This window comes from Chiloscyllium punctatum, chromosome 9, assembly GCF_047496795.1.
Source record: "Chiloscyllium punctatum isolate Juve2018m chromosome 9, sChiPun1.3, whole genome shotgun sequence".
In the NCBI taxonomy this organism is placed as follows: Eukaryota; Metazoa; Chordata; class Chondrichthyes; order Orectolobiformes; family Hemiscylliidae; genus Chiloscyllium; species Chiloscyllium punctatum.
This window is the reverse complement of record NC_092747.1, coordinates 1,870,477-1,893,399: the sequence shown is the minus strand read 5'-3', so window position 1 is coordinate 1,893,399 and position 22,923 is coordinate 1,870,477. Positions and strand designations below refer to the sequence as shown.

At 47.7% G+C, this 22,923-nt stretch overlaps 1 protein-coding gene across 1 annotated transcript in view; it reads right to left on the bottom strand.

The window, feature by feature from the left end:
• Positions 1-22,923, bottom strand: part of LOC140481067 (uncharacterized) — a 38,539-nt gene that overhangs the window by 9,781 nt on the left and 5,835 nt on the right. The window contains exon 2 of the mRNA XM_072576677.1: positions 2,126-2,674. Within this exon, the coding sequence (XP_072432778.1) occupies positions 2,126-2,526 (401 nt within the window). The 5' untranslated portion in view covers positions 2,527-2,674. The remainder of the gene's footprint in view (positions 1-2,125; positions 2,675-22,923) is intronic.

The following is a 22,923-nucleotide window of genomic DNA, read 5'->3' as shown; positions in this document are numbered from 1 at the left end:
TTCTCACCCTTGTGTTCAGCTTCAACATCACACTCTGCAGAAACTTGTCCACCTCCCAGGACAGGGAGTGTACTGGGTGGGATAAGGGTAAAGCTCCCTCTACTGTTTTAAACTGAAAGTAAAGCTCACTCTATACTGTTCTCATCAAATGGTCCTAATTATCTGTTGGTGGGATCTTACTGGCCACAAATTTAACCTTGCCGTTTTCCAGATTACCGCAGTCAGCACTCGATGGTTCTATGATTTTAAAAGTGACTGCTTTCGACTTTTGAAATTTTTGGCAGTTGGGGATTTGGGTGTAAAGTGTGCTGCTGCTCCTCAATAGTGAATCTGGAAACAGAACCCCAAAAGCAGCAGGAGTGGCTCACCACACACACACACACACACACACACACACACAGACACAGACACACACTCACTCACACACTCACTCCTTATTGTAAGACAGAGACTAGTTTTTCTAGCCTGATGTGACACACCCTGACAAACTTACTCAGCACCCAGTCACATCACGGCAACTCTCAGACTGCCTGAGTTTCCAATGCAGTCAGGGAGAGGTTCCAATGAATCATCGTGACCTGCCTTCATTTGGACTGATCAATGGCCAAAACCTGAACTCCAATAAAATTCCACCTGTCCCCAAGCTCAGAGAGAATCAGAGAGAAAGGGAGCACAGTCCTGAAGTTCATAACTAAAGAACAAGGTCAAAGTGAGACAGTGAAAGCCCAAGACTGACAAAAGACAGTCACACTCCCCTCACACTGAGATGGCACCCTCCTCCAATTCCCCAGATTTACTGAGACCATCGTCCTCCCGGCCCCCAGACTGACCGGGACTACTTCCCATCAAAGTGATTCCAATTTTGCTCAAGCTCCTTGATGCCACACTCAGTCAAACATGACCTTATAAATCAGAGGTCAGAATCTCATCTCGAGGTCACAATTGACACCGATGTTGTGAACTATCTAGTTCAGCCTCAGATGGGGGCAAGTCTGTTTGGAACACTGTGAAAACGCGTTTCTGAAGCTGTATCAGAATAACATTCAATTCAATGTCTGCTGCTGACGTGACACCAGTAGCGATATAAAAATAAACAACTACAGAAACTGGAAATCTGAAATAAAAACAGAAAGTGTTCGAGGAACTCGGCGAGTCTGGTACCATTTGGGAAGAGAAAAACAGAGTTAATGTTTCATGTCTGGTATGACACCTGCATTCTGAAGGAGACTCATACGTGAATGAAACACTCCCCACCCCCTCTCCAAAGACGCTGCCAGATTCACTGAGTTCTCCAGCATTTCCTGTTTTTGTCTTGATCTCAGCTGCAGCTGGTTCAGAGTCAGTGACACTCCAACAGAGGGTTACTCATGAGCAAATGGAGGCATATGTGGCTGGGACCATTCAGCCCCTTTCACCTGCATTCCCATTCAGTTTAAATTAGATTACTGTTGATCTGTATCTCCCGAGGGCACAGCCTCAAAGTGAAGAGATGTCCCTTTAACTGAGATGAAGAGGAGTTCCTTCAGCCAGGGATTAGTCAATCTCTGGAACTCATTGCCACAGAAGGTTGTGGAAGCCAGGTCATTGAGTATATTTAAGTCAGAGGTAGGTAGTTTCTTGATTGGTAAGGAGTTCAGCGGTTATGGAGTGAAGGCAGAAGAACGGGGTTGAGAAACACCAGCAATGATCGAATGGTGGAGCAGACTCGATGGGCCGAATGGCCCAATTCCACTCCTATATCTTATGGTCCATTTACCCTGCAGCTGCAAACTCTTGAATGGGGTCAATCAACACAAATCTCTTTCTTTGGAAGCTCACACTAATGCACAGATTCAGTGGGGGCTCAATGGTGTCAGGAGAATTGTGTAGTTGAGCCCACAACCTGATTAAGCATGACACTGAATAACAGAGAAGGCTAGAGGGGCAGAGTGGCCTACTGCTTCTCTGAATTCATGTCAGCTGCTTTTCAGGAGAGACAGTTCCAAGTGACAAGGAATGTCAGAGGAAGTGCTTCCAGACATCACTCTGAAAGGCCTAGCTTCGATTTTCATGTTAATTCTTCCATGTTCTGACTCTTAGCAATGATGATGAAATCAACAGTCACAGGGCATCTTATCAATGTTACCTTTTGAAGGTTTCATCGGGGTTTTTCTCACACTCGCTGCGTTCCAGTAATGCCTGCAATGAAACCTCCCGCAGTCTCTCCCTGTAACTGGGCAGCCAAGAGCTTCTCTCAATCTGCTCCACCAGGCTCAGGACAAATCCACTGACCGACAACGTCTGGACATCCTGAGCTTGGCAGAAGTGATAGGCCACAGTCCTGACTGATAGGTCAAACCGCTGGCCATGCTCAGAGACTGGCCACAGCACCTCACTGCACAGGGCAGTCTTACCGCTGCCTGGACCCCCAGTCACCAAGACCCCAGTGCTCCGGCTGCATGCACCATAGTCCAGGCAGCGCTGCAACTTGTGCAAAGCCCATTGCCGACAGTAGAATCTCTTCCCCTGCAGCAAGCTCTGAGTCATTGCTCAATCCTTTCCATGCTCCCAGTTCTGCACTTCATTCATGCTGGACTCCGGAACGGGTGTGGCCATGGCGAGTAATCACAGTGGGAATGCCCGGAGCTCGGCTGTCTTGGATCTGCAGCAAACACATGTCACGGCATGTGGGAACCTGGAGAGAGGGGGGGAGAGAGAGAGAGAGAGAGAGAGAGAAAACATGTGTCAGACAGATTCAAAAATTGAAATTCAACTATGGTTTCATTAAGGTACCGGCAAAGTGTACCATCTGTTGGAACGTGGCAAACAGAGAAATAAATTGATGCACAGCAAGCTGCACAAACAACGTGATAATGACAAAATAAAACCGATCTCTTCATACTGACTGGACGATTAAATATCCGCCACACCAACAGGAGAACTGATTCCACGGGTACATTTATATTTGCCAGAGACACACACATTGCCTCTGTTTCACAACCCATCTGAAAATATCGACCCTCCGCCTGACCCTCTGACAGTGCGGCATTCCCTCAGCACTGACCCTCCGACAGTACAGCACTCCCTCTGCACTGACCGTTCAACAGTACAACGTTATCAGTGGGGTACAGGTCCCACTACAGGTTCCAAACTATAGGATTTCTCCTTGTATGTTTGAAGAAGTAAAGAGGAGATCTGATGGGGACAAAGCTGTGGATGTGATCTACATGGACTTTAGTAAGGTGCTTGACAAGGTTCCCCATGGGAGACTGGTTAGCAAGGTTAGATCTCATGGAATACAGGGAGAATTAGCCATTTGGATACAGAACTGGCTCAAAGGTAGAAGACAGAGGGTGGTGGTGGAGGGTTGTTTTTCAGACTGGAGGCCTGTGACCAGTGGAGTGCCACAAGGATCGGTGCTGGGCCCTCTACTTTTTGTCATTTACATAAATGATTTGGATGTGAGCATAAGAGGTACAGTTAGTAAGTTTGCAGATGACACCAAAATTGGAGGTGTAGTGGACAGCGAAGAAGGTTACCTCAGATTACAACAGGATCTGGACCAGATGGGCCAATGGGCTGAGGAGTGGCAGATGGAGTTTAATTCAGGTAAATGTGAGGTGCTGCATTTTGGAAAGGAAAATCAGAGCAGCACTTATACATTTAATGGAAAGATCACGGGGAATGTTGCTGAATAAAGAGACCTTGGAGTGCAAGTTCATAGTTCCTTGAAAGTGGAGTTGCAGGTAGATAGGATAGTGAAGGTGGTATCTGGTATGCTCTCTTTTACTGTATTAGTCAGAGCACTGAGTATAGGGATTGGGAGGTCAAGTTGTGGCTGTACAGAACATTGGTTAGGTCACTTTTGGAATATTGTGTTAATTCTGGTCCCCTTCCTATCGGAAGGATGTTGTGAAACTTAGAAGATTTATAAGGATATTTCCAGGGTTGGAGGGTTTGAACTATTGGGAGAGGCTGAATAGGTTGGGGTTGTTAGCCCTGGAGTATTGGAGGCTGAGGGGTGACCTTGTAGAGGTCCAAATGATGAGGGTAAATAGCCAAGGTCTTTTCCCCAGGGTAAGGGAGCCCAGAACTAGAGGGCATAGGTTTAGGGTGAGAGGAGAAAATATTCAAAAGGGACCTAAGGGGCATCGTTTTCACACAGAGGGTGGCGAGTGCATGGAATGAGCTGCCAGAGGAAGTGGTGGAGGCTGGTACAGTTACAACATTTAAAAGACATCTGGATGGGTATATGAATAAGAAGGGTTTGGAGGGATATGGGCCAAGTGCTGGCAAATGGGACTAGATTGGGTTGGGATACCTAGTCGGCATGGACGGGTTGGACTGAAGAGTCTGTTTTCCTGCTGTACATCTCTATGACTCGATGTAGGTGAGGGAGCAACGTGCATAGAGTGAGAACTGGACGAAGGTCATAGAAACATCGAAAACAGGAGGAGGAGGAGGAGGAGGCCATTCAGCTCCTTGACCCTGCTCCAGCATTGATGGCTGATCATCCAACTCAGTAGAATGGTTCCTGATGAAGGGCTTTTGCCCGAAATGTCAATTTCGAAGCTACTTGGATGCTGCCTGACCCGCTGTGCTTTTCCAGCACCACTCTGATCTAAACTCTGGTTTCCAGCATCTGCAGTCCTCACTTTTGCCTACATTCTCCCTGTATCTGCGTGGGTTTCCTCCGGGTGCTCCGGCTTCCTCCCACAATCCAAAGATGTGCAGGTCAGGTGAATTGGCCGTGCTAAATTACCCATAGTGCTAGGTGCATTAGTCAGAGGGAAATGGGTCGGTGTGGACTGGTTGGGCCAAAGGGAATCTAATATAATCTAATCTCTGGGTGAAGACATTCCTTCTCATCTCAGTCCTAAATGGTTTATCCCAAATCCTTTGACTGTGACCACTGTACTCGAATCCTCTCGCTACAAAGGCCAACATACCATTTACCTTCTTCACTGTTTGCTGTACCTTCAGTGATTGGTTTATGAGGACACCCAGGTCTCAGTGCACATTCCCCCCCCCTCTCAGTTTACAGCCATTCAGATAATAATGTGTCTTCCTGTTTATACACCAAAAGTGGATTACCTCACATTTATCCACTTTACGTACCTGCCATACATTTATCCACTCACTCAGCCTGTCCAAATGACACAGGAATATCTCTGCATCCTCCTCACAGCTCACCCTCCTATCCAGTTTGATGTCATCTGCAAACCTGGAGATATTATATTTAGTTCTCTTAGCCCCATTAATATCTATTGTGAATAGCTGGGGTCCAAGCACTGATCCATGCGGTACCCCACTAGTCACAGCCTGCCACTTAGTAAAAGGCCCATTTGTTCCTGCTCTTTGCTTCCTGTCTGCCAACTAGTTTTCTATCCATCTGAAGTCTCTACCTCAATCCCAAAAAAACCAAATAAACCACATCCACTGGCTCCCTCTCATCAATTCTCTAGTTATATCCTCAAAGAATTTCAGTGGATTTGTCAAGCATGATTTCCCTAAAATGCTGACTCTGTCCAATCTTGTTACTGTTTGCCAAGTGCTCGGTTATTAAATCATTTATAATGGACTCTAGCATTTGCCCCACTACCAACATTAGGTTGACTTGTTTATAAAACCCATTTTTTTCTCTGCCTCCCTTATCAAAATGGTGGGGTTACATTTGCTACCCTCCAATCTGTAGGAACTTATTCCAGAGTCTAAAGCATCTTGGAAGATGACCACCAGTATACCTTATATTCCTAGGGCCACTTCCTTACGTACTCTGGGATGTAGACTCTCAGGCCCTAGGAATTTACCCACCTTCAATCTCTTTCACTTTCCCCAACCTCATTTCCCTCCTAATACTGATTTGATTCAGTTCCTCTCTCTTGTTAAACCCTGTGCTCCCCAATATTTCTCGGATGTTATTTTTGTCTTCCTTTGTGAACACAGAACCAAAGTGCGTAGCTGTAAAAAAGCAGTTATACGTAACCCTGGTTGGAGCTCACTTGGAGCACTATGAGCAGATCTGGGCACCACACCTTCAGACTTGGAGGGTGTACAACGTAGGTTTACAAAGATGACACCTGGATTTCAGGGGTTACATTATAAGAGATTATACAAATTAGGCCTAGTTTCTCTAGAATTTATAAGGATAAGGGTTGATCTGATCAAAGTTTTCAAGATATTCTGGTAGGACTGAAGGGTCTGTTTCCATTCAGTATGACTCTGCATTAACAGACAAGGACAGGGTAGATAAGCTGTTTCCACTGGTTGGGGATTCCAGAACTAGGGGCACAGCCTGAGAATTAGGGCCAGATCTTTCAGGAGAAATGTGAGGAAGCACTTACACACACAAAAGTTGGGAGAGGTTTGGAACTTTCTTCCACAAACAGCAATGGATGCTGGATGAGTCATTAACTTTAAATCTGAGATAGATAAAATGTTGTTAAGCAGATGTATTAAGGGATGTGGGCCATAAGCAGGTATGTGGGGTTAGGCCATGGATCAGCCATGATCTCACTGAAAGGTGGAACAAGCTCAAGGGGCTGAAGGGCCTACTCCTGTTTCGATGCATTTAATTGGTCAGATGTTTCTTTATTCCCCATTATAAATTTCCCTGCTTGCTACAGTAAAGAACCTACATTTATCTTCACTAATCTTGTGTCTTCATATACCTACAGAAACTTTGACAGTCAGTTTGTATGTCCCCCACACGCTTACTCTCACGTTCCATTTTCCCTTTCTTAAGAAATCCTTTTGTCCTCTTTTACTGAATGCTCAACTGCTCCCTCTCCTCAGGTCTGTTGTTTTTTGTTTGGTCAATGTGTATGCCTCTTCTTTGGATTGAACACTATCCCTGCTTTCCATTATAAAGCCATGGTTAGGTCACTTTCCCATTTCACTTTTGCACCAAACAGGATTGAGTAATTCTTGCTCTTTGAATGTTTTCCATTGACTTTCACCATCATCCCTTTAAATAACATTCCTCAATCTATCGTAGTCATCTCATGTCCCACACCTTCATAATTTCCTCTGTTTTTATTCAGGACACTAGTCTCAGAATCAACTACAGTTGGTTCTGCTGTAACATGTGCTTCTTCAGCGCAAATTGGATTTGAAACAAAGAAGTTAGACCATGATTTGTAGAATGTGAACTTTCCTCTTCTGTGTTGGCTGTAACGCGATTCCAGCCCCATTAATTTAAGTGGAGTGGTATTGCGTGGTTTAATGCGAGATCACACGAGAACTGAACTATCATATTACATCAGAACCAACTAACTGTACATCACTCTTCATATTGATGAGAATTCTATCATATTCGGTCACTCTTCCCCAAGGGACCTCACAATTAGATTTCCAGTTATTCCTTTCTCATTAAGAACAAAGAAACATTTACAGCCCAGGAACCGGCCCTTCGGCCCTTCAAGCCTGAGCCGATCCAAATGTACTGTCCAAATGTACATAATGGTCTGTTCTCCAGTCAGCTCCTCAATGCATTATGGCCAGTTAGTTCAGTTGGCTGGACAGCAAGTTTGTGATGTAGTATGATGCCAGCAGTATGGGTTCAATTCCTGCACTGGCTGAGGTTACCATGAAGGGCTCTCCCTCCTAACCTCTCCCCCTTGCCTGAGGCACGGTGACCCTCAGGTCAAACCAACAGCAGTTGTCTCTCTCTCTTTCTCTCATGCACAACCCACAATCACCTGATGAAGCAGCAGCACTCCGAAAGCTAGTGCTTCCAAATAAATTCCAAATGGGCGGCACGGTGGCACAGTGGTTAGCACTGCTGCCTCACAGCGCCAGAGACCCGGATTCAATTCCCGCCTCAGGCAACTCTCCATGTGGAGTTTGCACATTCTCCCCGTGTCTGCGTGGGTTTCTTCCAGGTGCTCCGGTTTCCTCCCACAGTCTAAAAATGTGCAAGGTAGGTGAACTGGCCATGCTAAATTGCCCGTAGTTTTAGGTGAAGGGGTAAATGTAGGGGAATGGGTCTGGGCGTGTTTCCACACTGTAAGTAATCTAATCTAAAAAAAATCTGTGGGACTATAACCTGGCGTTGTGTGATTTTTAACTCTCTCATGGACAACAACTCTATAGTCTGGTAGGACTATGGTGACATTAATCTTTTACCTCAGTGTATTTGTTCAGAAAACCATCCTGTATAGAGGAAATCTTCCTCTGTGATATTATTACTGATTTGATTTGTCCAATCTATATACAGATTAAAGTCACCCATAATTACAGATTGTCCTTTATTACATGCATCGCCAAATTCTTGTTTAAATCTATTCCCAACATCACACCAACAGTTTGGGGGTCAATATACAACCCCTTTGAATATTCTATGCCTCTTGATATTTCTCAGCTCCACCTTTAAATATTCCACATTGTCAGAGCTAATATCCTTCCTCATTGTTGCATTCATTTTATCTTTAACCAGAGATGCAACTCAGATCCTTGTGAATACCTGGGGATGTTCAGTTCCTATCCCTGGTCACCCTGTAGCTATGTCTCCATAATCCCAACTACATCATACCAGCTTTCATCTATTTGCATGATTAATTCATCCACAAATGTCCTGTGCTTCAAGGCACAAAGCCTTAAGACCTGTCTTTTTAACATTCTTTGCCCTGTAGCTATCATCTTTTATGATGTCCCTGTTTGAATCAGGTCCTTGATATCTCAGTCTATCAATTCTCATATTCCCCTTTCCACGTTTTTTTGTTCTCAGTCATAGTCACAGAGGTCTGCAGCACAGTAAAAGGCCCTTTGGCCCATCAAATCTGCACCAATCACAAACAACCGCCTAACCAATCACAAACCACCACCTAACCAATCACAAACAACCGCCTAACCAATCACAAACCACCGCCTAACTGATCACAAACAACCACCTAACCAATCACAAACCACCGCCTAACCAATCACAAACCACCACCTAACCAATCACAAACAACCGCCTAACCAATCACAAACCACCACCTAACCAATCACAAACCACCGCCTAACTGATCACAAACCACCACCTAACCAATCACAAACAACCACCTAACCGATCACAAACCACCGCCTAACCAATCACAAACCACCGCCTAACCAATCACAAACAACCACCTAACCAATCACAAACCACCACCTAACCAATCACAAACAACCGCCTAACCAATCACAAACCACCACCTAACCAATCACAAACAACCGCCTAACCAATCACAAACCACCACCTAACCAATCACAAACAACCGCCTAACCAATCACAAACCACCGCCTAACCAATCACAAACCACCGCCTAACGATTCTAATCCCATTTTGCAGGGGACTAGCCACAGGAGACTTCTCCATAACCCCCTCGTCCTCTCGCTCCACCAGGTGGTCACCCATTGCTTTCCTGCCGTGTGGTGTAATCCCTTGCCACGTTAGTACTCCCCAAGTCCATTTGAGCCATAATGTTACACAGTGTAAACAGGCCCTTCAACCTATTACATGTACGCTGACAAATGAACAACTACATTAATCCTATTACCCTGCACGTGCTCAATAGCCTACGATGCCCTGGTGTTTTAAGTGCTTATCCAGATGCCTCTTGAATTCTGTGAGAGTATCCCCCTCCACCACCCTCTCAGGCAGCACCTTCCATATTTCTACCATCATCTGGGGGAAAACATTTTCTCAGATCTCCTCTAAATGCCTCACCTTAAACATATGTCATCTGGTCTTAGACACGTCTGCCATGGGGAAAGATTCTCACAATCTACTCTGTCTGTCTCTCTCATAATTCTGTATGCATCAATCAGATCCCCCCTCAGCTTCTTCTGCTCCAGAGAAACAAGCCCAGCCTGTCCTGTCTCTCCTCATAACTGAGACTTTCCATCCCAGGCAGCATCCTGCTGAATCTCCTCTGCACCAAAGTGGGCACAAAGTATTTGTTGATGACTGTGCCCATACCTCTGGGCCAACACATTACCTTCTATAGAACAGTACAGCACAAGAACAGGCCCTTTGGCCCATCACTATAACCCCATCTAGGATCTAAATGTGTTTATCATCCACTCAAACAGTATCCTCATCCCACTCCCAATATATTAACCAAGTACATAACTATCTTAAAGGCTGACATGGTCCTGCGTTTAAGCTGTCAGTTCCACAGCTTGCAAAAACAGTGTTTTGTGAAAACACAATTGTACACTCACTCCCAGCTCACATTGAAAGCAACATTTGTAAACATTGAAGAGGAAAATAACAGGCTGTAGAAGACTAGGTTGGTGATCGAGACATACACAAGGAAGATTCAATTCAATAGAGAAGGCAAACTGATCCATTTTCAGGAAATAAAATCATTGGTCTAATTGGAATTCTAAAACAGCAGAGAGTGCTTTATACATGCACATTAAAGTAGACAGAGCAAGTTAAAGAGTATATTGTGAAGCCTGACCCTAACTATAACCCTAATGCACTACTTAATGATCAGAGGCATAGAGTATAAAAACAAGGAGGAATGATAAACCTTTATAAAACTCTACTTCGACCTGCAGTGGAGATTCCTGTCCAGTTCTGGACCCCTCACTTTCAACTGTCAGGATCTTGGAGAGGATGCAGGGAACGTGGTACCAGAGACCAACCTCACAATACAGGGGACAGTGTACTGGGAGCTCTCCTCTGTGTCTAATCCCATGCTGTCCCTGTCCTGGAAGCATTTGATGGGGAACAGTGTAGAGAGAGCTTTACTTTCAATTTAAAGAGTAAAGGCATTTTACTTTAATGTTAAGAGAGTAGAGAGAGCTTTATGCTGTTCCTAACCCTGTGCTATACCTTAAAAATGTGTTGCTGGAAAAGCGCAGCAGGTCAGGCAGCATCAAAGGAACAGGAGAATCGACATTTTGGGCATAAGGAATGATTCCTGAAGAAGGGCTTATGCCCGAAACGTCGATTCTCCTGTTCCTTTGATGCTGCCTGACCTGCTGCGCTTTTCCAGCAACACATTTTTAAGCTCTGATCTGCAGTCCTCACTTTCTCCTGTGCTATACTTGTCCTGAGAGTGCTTGATGGGAACAGTGCTGAGGAAGCTTTATTTTCAGTTTAACAGAGTCGAGCCTCGCTATACCTAACCCCATGCTGTCCCTGTGTGGGAGTATCTGATGGGGTCAGTGTTAAGGTAGCTTTACTTTCTGCTTAAAATAGTGCAAGGAGCTTTACTCTGTAGCTAAGTATGTAACGTTTTCAACAAATTCTCTGTGCAGTCCAAACTTGTGGGAAGATCTCTTTCATATCCTGATCACAAACCCCACCTCAACACAGGTGAACACCTGGTGTAAACACCCCCCTGGTTTCCTGCTGACTATTTAACCCTCAGTTTAATCACACTGAGGGCTGGGGGATCCACAGAATGCAGACGGTGTACAGGAGAATGAAGAATGACCGACACACAGGGGTCACTCTCGACTGATCATCGAATCACTTGTGTTGGCACTGCTTTTACTTTTCAGTTGGATGAAAAAGTTTGACTCCAGAATTTAAAAGAATGAACTATGTCAAACATTGCACACAGGTGTCTCCCGGATCTGCCCACACATGTAAGACACAGTGAGAGCGGCCTGACTGATTCACATCAAATTCAACCTTACCCCAGCCTTAACGTAGTCTTACCCCAATCTTACCCCAGGTTAAATCCACACTGTTTCCCGACTCTGCACAGGAGCAAACTCTTCACAAACAGTTATAACGAATAACAGGAAGACCAGATCACTGTCAAAGTTCACGCCCGCTCACTAACTCTCAAACTGAATCAATTTTCCTTTAAAAAACATTTCTCCAGTGCCGGTGGGTTACAGGAAATGACGGCGCAGGCAAAACTGGAAACACCAATCTCTCCCTGTTATTCATCCCAGAACATTCTTGTCATCTGAAGTTTGTTTAATCCGGGAAACATAGTTCCACAAAAACAGATCTTTAACTCCATCGACTCCCCCCTCCTGAAAATCTCTTGACCCTCTCACTTGCACAACTGAAGTCACTCTCACTCTCATTCTCAGGGAGAATTTAACCCTCTCAGCCTTTTCACAGGGATGGAGAATTACTGTTCCTCAAAGTGTAAAGTATATGACAACATTGAACAGCCATTTATGACGGTTGAGTCGTGAGGGTTGGGTTGAGCTGCATTGTGTATCAGGGCCAAAACAACCATCTTCACTGGATACTGACTGTCTCTGTAACCTCGGCAGCAGCAGGACCCTGAGTTAGGGTGCACATCATTTTAAAAAATTTATTCATGGGATGAGGGCATCTCTGGCTGGGTCAGTATTTATTGCCCATCCCTAATTGCGTAGAGGGCAGTTAAAAGTCAATCACATTGCTGTGGATCTGCAGTCACGTGTACACTGGACCAGCTCAGGACAGCGGTTTCCTTCCCTAAAGGTCATTAGTGACCCAGATAGGTTTTTACCACAATTGACAAAGGATTCATGGTCATCATTAGATTCTTGATTCCAGATTTTTATTGGATTCAAATTCCACTCTAGCAGAATTCAAACCTGGGTCCCCAGAATATAACCTGGGTCTTTGGGTTAATAGTCCATCGATAAATCAACCAGGTCATCACCTCCCTCTGAGATCAGCCATCGTCTCATTGAATGGTGGGACAGGCTTGAGGGACTGAATGGCCTCCTCCTGTTCAGATATGCCTAACAGGGTTCTGACTGGAGAGCTCAAACTCCAGCTGGTAACGATAGTACAGATACACAGATGATGCTGGAGTAACAATAGATGTCCGTGCTCAATTCCCAACAGCCCACATTGTCAATATCTTTTTTATTTGTTTACAAGATTGTGGCATCACTGGCTGGGCCCAGCATTTATTGCCCATCCCTAGTTGCCCCTTGAGAAGGTTGGGGTGAGCTGTCTTCTTGACCCACTGCAGTCCATGTGCTGTAGGTAGACCCATGATGCCCTTAGGGAGGGAATTCCAGGATTTTGACTCATTCAATAAGATTACAGCTGATCTGATCAGTCCACGTTCACCCCTCTCCATCTGTTGTCTCACAGCGCAGGGACCTGGGTTTGATTCCAGCCTCAGGTGACTGATTATGTGGAGTGTGACCCAATGACAGGGAACTATGATGTATTTCTAAGTCAGGATGGTGAGTGGCTGGAGGGTAACTTGTTGGGGATGGTGTTCCCATGTATCTGCTATCCTCGTCCTTTTAGGTTGTGGATTTGAAAGGTGCTGCTGAATTCAATAAATCTGGTTATGACCAGCTTTGCAGCAAAGAACATAAACTGTTGCTCAATGCTGTCGGATGTTTTTACAAATTAAGGAACCAGAGGAGGCCATTCAGTCTCTCACATCCATTCTACCAATCAATGAGATTGTGGCTGATTAGTGAGTTCAACCCAGCACACACTTACTCCTTATATCTGCAATGGCCTTTGATTAATCATAACCTATCAATCTTAAATGCAAACAAACAATTGACTGATCATTAATTACTAGGAGAAAGTGAGGACTGCAGATGCTGGAGATCAGAGTCAAAAAGTGTGATGCTGGAAAAGCGCAGCAGGTCAGGCAGCATCCGAGGAACAGAAGAGGCGGTGTTTTGGGATTAAGCTCTTCATCAGGAATTTCCAGTAGCACACTTTTTGCCTCTGATCATTAATTACTGTTTACAAAAGTGCTCCAAACTCTGACACCCTTGTTATGTTGATGTAATTCCTATCTTCTCTCCTGTAAAATCTAACTTTCAGATTCTACCTTAGTCCTAGACTCCCTGAACAACAGAAACTCTTTTTCTTGACCAACCCTAATAGTTACAGACATTCACATAAATCAAGAATAGGCCATTCAGCCCTTCAAGCCTGTTCCACATTCAATAGGATCACAGCTGATCAGATCAGTCCACATTCATCCATCTGCTGCCTCCAGGGATCTGGGTTCGATTCCGACCTTAGGTGACTGTCTGTGTGGAGTTTGCATGTTCTCCCCGTGTCTGCGTGGGTTTCCTCTGGGTGCTCCAGTTTCCTCTCACAGTCCAAAGATGTGCAGGTCAGGTGAATTGGAGATGCAAGATTACAGGGATAAGGTTTTTTGGAGTGGAGTCTGGGTGAGATGCTTTTTAAATAGTTGGTGTGGACTTGTTTGGCCGAATGGCCTGTTTCCACATATGTATATATTAACCTTTCACCCCTTGCTTATCAAGAAACCAACTCTGCCCATAAAATACTCAAGGATTCAGCCTGCACCTCCTCAGGAACAAAGACTTGTGACCTTCCAGGAAGGCAACTTCATCTCATTCCTATCCAAAATGGGTGACCCCTGATTTTAAATGTTCTAGATTCTCCCACAAAAGGAAACATTCTCTCCACATCCACTCAGTAAGGACCCCTCAGGATCTTGTCACCTCTGACTCTTTGAAACTCCAGTAAATACAGTTCAGCCATCCTTCTGAGGACAACCCTCCCACTCCAGATACTGGTCTAGAAAACTTTAATATCTTCAAAATCATACTGCACATTCTGTATTCCAGGAAAACAATCATATTTTGGACAATGTTATTCATAATTTAATATTTTGATTTCTGGTTTTACTCTGGTAAATCTACACTGCACTCTGTTCTAGACGAATATTTCCTTGCAGAGCCCAGAACTGCCTGTAGGGTTTGGACTGACTGGCCATGGAGTGTACACTGAAGACCAGTACTCCATCAATTCATTATTGTTTTCTGAATCTCTTCACAACATCATCCAATGAAATTCTTGTAAGGTCCAAAACTTAAACTGAAAAACTAGATTTTGCAACATACTTTTCCTGTTGTCTCTGTGTCTCTTTCTAACCTCATGTTTCCAACTACACTCTTCAGAATCCAGTACATCTTGGTATTATCAGCAGGTTTAAGGACATAATTTTGTATTCCATCCTGGAAGTGGAAGCTACTGTTATTGGCAGGACTGGGCATAAGACTAAACCCAGGTAATGTCCCGTGGGGAGACAATGGCCTGGTGGGATTATTAGGCGTAGTAAATGAGAGGTAAAAACAATGACTGCAGATGCTGAAAATCAAATACTGGATTAGTGGTGCTGGAAGAGCACAGCAGTTCAGGCAGCATCCAACGAGCAGTGAAATCGACGTTTCGGGCAAAAGCCCTTCATCAGGAATAAAGGCAGTGAGCCTGAAGCGTGGAGAGATAAACTAGAGAAGGGTGGGGGTGGGGAGAGAGTAGCATAGAGTACAATGGGTGAGTGGGGGAGGAGATGAAGGTGATAGGTCAAGGAGGAGAGGGTGGAGTGGATAGGTGGAAAAGAAGATAGGCAGGTCGGACAAGTCAAGGAGACAGTAACTGAGCTGGAAGTTTGAAACTAGGATGAGGTGGGGGAAGGGGAAATGAGGAAGCTGGTGAAGTCCACATTGATGCCCTGGGGTTGAAGTGTTCCGAGGCGGAAGATGAGGCGTTCTTCCTCCAGGCGTCTGGTGGTGAGGGAGCGGCGGTGAAGGAGGCCCAGGACCTCCATGTCCTCGGCAGAGTGGGAGGGGGAGTTGAAATGTTGGGCCACGGGGCGGTTTGGTTGATTGGTGCGGGTGTCTTGGAGATGTTCCCTAAAGCGCTCTGCTAGGAGGCGCCCAGTCTCCCCAATGTAGAGGAGACCACATCGGGAGCAACGGATACAATAAATAATATTGGTGGATGTGCAGGTGAAACTTTGATGGATGTGGAAGGCTCCTTTAGGGCCTTGGATAGAGGTGAGGGAGGAGGTGTGGGCACAGGTTTTACAGTTCCTGCGGTGGCAGGGGAAAGTGCCAGGATGGGAGGGTGGGTCGTAGGGGGGTGTGGACCTGACCAGGTAGTCACGGAGGGAACGGTCTTTGCGGAAGGCGGAAAGGGGTGGGGAGGGAAATATATCCCTGGTGGTGGGGTCTTTTTGGAGGTGGCGGAAATGTCGGTGGATGATTTGGTTGATGCGAAGGTTTGTAGGGTGGAAGGTGAGCACCAGGGGCGTTCTGTCCTTGTTATGGTTGGAGGGGTGGGGTCTGAGGGCGGAGGTGCGGGATGTGGATGAGATGCGTTGGAGGGCATCTTTAACCACGTGGGAAGGGAAATTGCGGTCTCTAAAGAAGGAGGCCATCTGGTGTGTTCTGTGGTGGAACTGGTCCTCCTGGGAGCAGATACGGCAGAGGCGGAGAAATTGGGAATACGGGATGGCATTTTTGCAAGAGATAGGGTGGGAAGAGGTGTAATCCAGGTAGCTATGGGAGTCGGTGGGTTTGTAAAAAATGTCAGTGTCAAGTCGGTCGTCATTAATGGAGATGGAGAGGTCCAGGAAGGGGAGCGAGGTGTCAGAGATAGTCCAGGTAATCCAAATTCAAATCCCACCACAGGAATCATCTGAAATTAAAAACCTAGGATCATACAGGGGAGAAGAGGCTCTTCGGCCCATCAGGTTTGTATCAACAAAATTTACTTCTATCTGCACTAGTCCCACTTGGCCACTGCCTTGAATGTTATGACATTTCAAGTGCTCATCCAAGTATGTTTTAAAGATTATAAAGTTTCCTGCCTTAACCGCTCTCCCAGGCAATACATTCCAGTTTCTCACTGTTCTCTAAGTGAAAACATTTTTCCTCAAATCCTCTCTAAACTTCCTGCCTCACCCTTGAAAATTATGCCCCTTGTTTACGACCTTTCAACTAAGGGGAAACAGTTGCTTCCTATCCAACTGTCCATGCCCCTCAAAATCTTACATATTTCGATCAGGTCCCCTCGCAGTCTCCTCTGCTCCAAAGATAACGAGCTTATCCAGCCTCTCTTCATTGTTAAACTGCTCCATCCGAGGTAACATCCTGGTGAATCTCCTCTGCACCCTCTCCAGTATAATCATATCCTTCCTATAGAGTGGGGACCAGAACTGCATACAGCACTCCAGCTGTGACCTGACCAAAGTTCTGTACAACTCCAACATCACAACCCTACTCTTATAATCTGTGCCATGTCTGATAAAGGCAAATATCCCATATGCGTTCTTAATGACCATATTAATTCGTTGTGTTCATTCGTCCAGTGTGCATTACCTCACAGTGATCAGGGTTAAATTTCATCTGCCACTGATCTGTCCATCTGACCCATCCATTTACATCCTCCTGTAACCCAAGACCCTCGTCCACACTGTCAGCACTGATCCTTGTGTCATATTGTGCTCCAGTCACACACACAGCCCTCTACCACCACCCTATGGCTCGTCTCTCTCACAAAATTCTAGATCCATCTTGCCAAGTTACCCTGGATCCAAAGTGCTTTTACATTTTTCATCTGTTTCCAACATGGGATCTCGTCAAAGGTATTGCTGAAATCCATATAAATGGCATTATCCTCATCAACACTCCTGGTTACCTCCTTGGAAAATTCCACTAGATATAAATGATGTGAATATAGGAGGTATGCTTAATAAGTTTGCAGATGACACCAAAATTGGAGGTGTAGTGGACAGCGAAGGAGGTTACCTCAGATTACAACAGGATCTTGACCAGATGGGCCAATGGGCTGAGAAGTGGCAGATGGAGTTTAATTCAGATAAATGCGAGCTGCTGCATTTTAGGAAAGCAAATCTTAGCAGGACTTATACACTTAATGGTAAGGTCCGAGGGAGTGTTGCTGAACAAAGAGACCTTGAAGTGCAGGTTCATCGCTCCTTGAAAGTGGAAACGCAGGTAGATAGGATAGTGAAGGCGGCATTTGGTACGCTTTCCTTTATTAGTCACCATACTAAGTACAGGAGTTGGGAGGTCATGTTGCGGCTGTACAGGACATTAATTAGGCCACTGTTGGAATATTGCGTGCAATTCTGGTCTCCTTCCTATCGGAAGGATGTTGTGAAATTTAGAAGGGTTCAGAAAGGATTTACAAGAATGACAAGTGCTGGTTTAACACTCTCCCATTATCCTCCTGCTCCACATACAAATTGTCCCCTTGGTCCCTCATGAGTCCGACTCTTTCCCTGGTTACCTTTTCTTCTCATATACTTCAGAGAATATCTTGGGATTCTTCCTAACTTTGCCTGCCAGTGGTTTTTCACACCCCCCGTTTATTATCCTAATTTCTTTTTTCAGATACCCTCCTGCACTTTCCACCTTCCATTGGGCTTCCAACCAGTAACTATTGTGAATGGCAGATGTCAAACTAATGTCCTTTTGTTTTAAAACAGGTCTCGGCTACCTGTGACTCCAGACCCACAGCAATGCAGCTCCCTCTGAAATAGCCTAGCAAGACACTCATTCGTATAAAACTGTGAAAAAGTTTCAAAGGACTGAAACCAGCCACCTGGCATCGTCCTTGGCACCGGGAATGTTAATGCCAGAAACAGCCCTAATGAACCTGCAAAGTCCACCTGACTAACATCTGGGGAGTACTGCCAAAATTAGGTGAGCTGTCTCACAGACTAGTCAGGCAACAGCCTGACATAATCATATTAACGAAATCATATCTTACAGTCAATGTCTCAGACACCCCCACTACTATGTCCTATCTCACCAGCAGGACAGACCCAGCAAAAGTGGCAGCACAGTTGTATACTGTCAGGAGAGGTTACTCTGGGAGTTTTCAACATTGACTTTGCACTCCATGAAATCTCATGGCTTCAGGTTAATCACGGGCAAGGAAACCTCTTGCTGGTTGCATTGTACCATACTCCCTCAGCTGATGAAGCAGTACTCCTCCATGTTGAACAACAATGGTGATAGGGCACAAAATGTACTCTGGGTGGGGGATTTCAATGTCCACCACCAAGAGTGGCTCAGTAGCAGTATTACTGATGGAGCTGATGGGTCCTAAAGGACATCGCTGCTGGACTGGGTCTACGGCAGGTGGTGAGGGAACCAACAAGAGACAAAAGCATACTTGACCTCATCCTTACCAATCTGCTGGCTGCAGATGCATCTGTCCATGACAGTATCGGTAAGAGTGACCACGCACAGTCCTTATGGAGATGAAGTCCCACCTTCACTTTGAGAATAACCTCCATTGTGCTGTGTGGCACTATCACTGTGCTAAATGGGACTGACTTCAAATAGATCTAGCAACTCAAAACTGGGCATCTATGAGGCACTGTGAGTCAAGAACAGCAGCAGAACTGTATCCAGCACAACTTGTAACCTCATGGCCCAGCATAACCCCCACTCAACCATTACCATCAAACCAGGCGATCAACCCTGGTTCAATGGAGAGTGCATAAGCAGCACCAGGCATACCTGAAGATGAGGTGTCAACCTGATGAAGCCACCAAACAGGACTACCTGCAGAAACAGCAAGTGATAGACAGAGCCAAGGGATCCCACACACAATGGATCATATGTAAGCTTTGCCCTCCTGCTACAGCCAGTTGTTAATGGTAGACAAGAAAACAACTCACTGGAGGAGGAGACTCAACAAATACTCTCTTCCTCAATGATGGGATGGTAGAGTATATCCACTCCCTCCAGCACTGACACTCAGTAGCAGTAGTGAGCATTATTTACAAGATGTACTGCAGAAATTCACCAAATATCCTAAGACTACTTCTGTCTAGAAGGATGAGGGCAGCATATACATGGGAATACCATCCCCTTCTAATTTCCCCCCATGCCTTTCACCATCCTGACTTGGAAATATACCACTGTTCCTTTAGTATCACTGGGCAAGGGCTTTGTGGCTCACCCCAAGGGCTTTGTGGGCCACCCTACAACACATAGACTGCAGCAGTTCAAGAAGACAGCTCTCAAGGGGCACCCCAGCTCAATGAATCACTCAGCAAGCAGCTCAAACATGGATCTCTGTAATTATAAAAGGGACCTTCCCAGGGAAACGAGAGTTTCCTCAAGAGTTTGAAAAAGACATAAATACACGAGCATTTCCGAAAATAATTATCAGCCACAAACAATTTAGGGTTCATGCAACAGTTCAAGGCCATCCATTATATTCAGAATACTGAGACATGGAACATTTATTCATAAAAATTGCAAAGCACTGCAGCGCTGAGGGAACACCGCACTGTCTGAGGGTCAGTGCTGAGGGAGTGCCAGACAGTTGGAGAGTTAGCACTGAGGGAGTGCCGCACTGCCAGAGGGTCAGCACTGAGGGAGTGCCGCACTGTCAGAGGGTAAGCACTGAGGGAGCATCACACTGTCAGAGGGTAACTGCTGAGGGAGCATCGCACTGTCGGAGGGTCAGTGCTGAGGGAGTGCCGTACTGTTGGAGGGTCAGTGCTGAGGGAGCACCACATTGTCGGAGGGTCAGTGCTGGCAGAGTGGGCACTGTCAGAGGGTCAGTTCTGAGAGAGCACGGCACTGTCGGAGAGGCAGTGCTGAGGGAGTGGGCTCTATCAGAGGGTCAATGCCGAGGGAGTCTCGCACTGTCGGAGGGTCAGTGCTGAGGGAGTGCCACACTGTCAGAGGGCCAATGCTGAAGGAGCACCGCACTGTCAGAGGGCCAATGCTGAAGGAGCACCGCACTGTCGGAGGGTCAGTGCTGAGGGAGCGCCACACTGTCGGAGGGTCAGTACTGAGGGAGTGTCGCACTGTCGGAGGGTCAGTGCTGAGGGAGTGCCGCACTGTCGGAGGGTCAGTGCTGAGGGAGCGCCACACTGTCGGAGGGTCAGTGCTGAGGGAGTGTCGCACTGTCGGAGGGTCAGTGCTGAGGGAGTGCCGCACTGTCGGAGGGTCAGTGCTGACGGAGTGCCACACTGTCGGCGGGTCAGTGCTGAGGGAGTGTCGCACTGTTGGCGGGTCAGTGCTGAGGGAGTGTCGCACTGTCGGAGGGTCAGTGCTGAGGGAGTGTCGCACTGTCGGAGGGTCAGTGCTGACGGAGTGCCACACTGTCGGAGGGTCAGTGCTGACGGAGTGCCACACTGTTGGAGGGTCAGTGCTGAGGGAGTGCCGCACTGTCGGAGGGTCAGTGCTGAGGGAGTGGTCACTGTCGGAGGGTCAGTACTGAGGGAATGCCGCACCGTCGGAGAGTCAGTACTGAGCGAATGCCGCACTATCCGAGGGTCAGTGCTGAGGGAGTGCCGCATTGTCCGAGAGTCAGTGCTGAGGGAGTGCCGCACTGTCGGAGGATCACTGCTGAGGGAGTGCCACACTGTGGGAGGGCCAATGCTGAGGGAGCACCACACTGTCAGAGGGTCAGTGCTGAGGGAGTGCCGCACTGTCGGAGGGTCAGTGCTGAGGGAGTGGGCACTGTCAGAGGGTCAGTGCTGAGGGAGCGCCGCACTGTCGGAGGGTCAGTGCTGACGGAGTGCCACACTGTCGGCGGGTCAGTGCTGAGGGAGTGGGCACTGTCGGAGGGTCAGTGCTAAGGGAGTGGGCACTGTTGGAGGGTCAGTGATGAGGAATCACCGCACTGTCGGAGGGTCAATGCTGAGGGAGCGGGCACGGTCGGAGGGTGAGTGCCGAGGGAGTGCCACACTGTCGGAGGGTCAGTACTGAGGGAATGCCGCACTGTCGGAGGGTCAGTGCTGAGGGAGTGCCACACTGTCGGAGGGTCAGTACTGAGGGAATGCCGCAATGTCGGAGGGTCAGTGCTGAGGGAGTGCCACACTGTCGGAGGGTCAGTGCTGAGGGAGTGCCGCACTGTCGGAGGGTCAGTGCTGAGGGAGTGTCGCACTGTCGGAGGGTCAGTGCTGAGGGAGTGTCGCACTGTTGGAGGGTCAGTGCTGAGGGAGTGCCGCACTGTCGGAGGGTCAGTGCTGAGGGAGTGGTCACTGTCGGAGGGTCAGTACTGAGGGAATGCCGCACCGTCGGAGAGTCAGTACTGAGCGAATGCCGCACTATCCGAGGGTCAGTGCTGAGGGAGTGCCGCATTGTCCGAGAGTCAGTGCTGAGGGAGTGCCGCACTGTCGGAGGATCACTGCTGAGGGAGTGCCACACTGTGGGAGGGCCAATGCTGAGGGAGCACCACACTGTCAGAGGGTCAGTGCTGAGGGAGTGCCGCACTGTCGGAGGGTCAGTGCTGAGGGAGTGCCACACTGTGGGAGGGCCAATGCTGAGGGAGCACCACACTGTCAGAGGGTCAGTGCTGAGGGAGTGCCGCACTGTCGGAGGGTCAGTGCTGAGGGAGTGGGCACTGTCAGAGGGTCAGTGCTGAGGGAGCGCCGCACTGTCGGAGGGTCAGTGCTGACGGAGTGCCACACTGTCGGCGGGTCAGTGCTGAGGGAGTGGGCACTGTCGGAGGGTCAGTGCTAAGGGAGTGGGCACTGTTGGAGGGTCAGTGATGAGGAATCACCGCACTGTCGGAGGGTCAATGCTGAGGGAGCGGGCACGGTCGGAGGGTGAGTGCCGAGGGAGTGCCACACTGTCGGAGGGTCAGTACTGAGGGAATGCCGCACTGTCGGAGGGTCAGTGCTGAGGGAGTGCCACACTGTCGGAGGGTCAGTACTGAGGGAATGCCGCACTGTCGGAGGGTCAGTGCTGAGGGAGTGCCACACTGTCGGAGGGTCAGTGCTGAGGGAGTGCCGCACTGTCGGAGGGTCAGTGCTGATGGAGTGTCGCACTGTCGGAGGGTCAGTGCTGAGGGAGTGTCGCACTGTCGGAGGGTCAGTGCTGAGGGAGTGCTGCACTGTCGGAGGGTCAGTGCTGACGGAGTGCCACACTGTCGGCGGGTCAGTGCTGAGGGAGTGTCGCACTGTCGGAGGGTCAGTGCTGAGGGAGCGCCGCACTGTCGGAGGGTCAGTGCTGAGGGAGCGCCGCACTGTCGGAGGGTCAGTGCTGAGGGAGCGCCGCACTGTCGGAGGGTCAGTACTGAGGGAGCGCCGCACTGTCAGAGGGTCAGTACTGAGGGAGCGCCGCACTGTCAGGGGGTAGTACTGAGGGAGCGCCGCACTGTCAGAGGGTCAGTACTGAGGGAGCGCCGCACTGTCGGAGGGTCAGTACTGAGGGAGCACCGCACTGTCAGAGGGTCAGTGCTGAGGGAGCGCCGCACTGTCGGAGGGTCAGTGC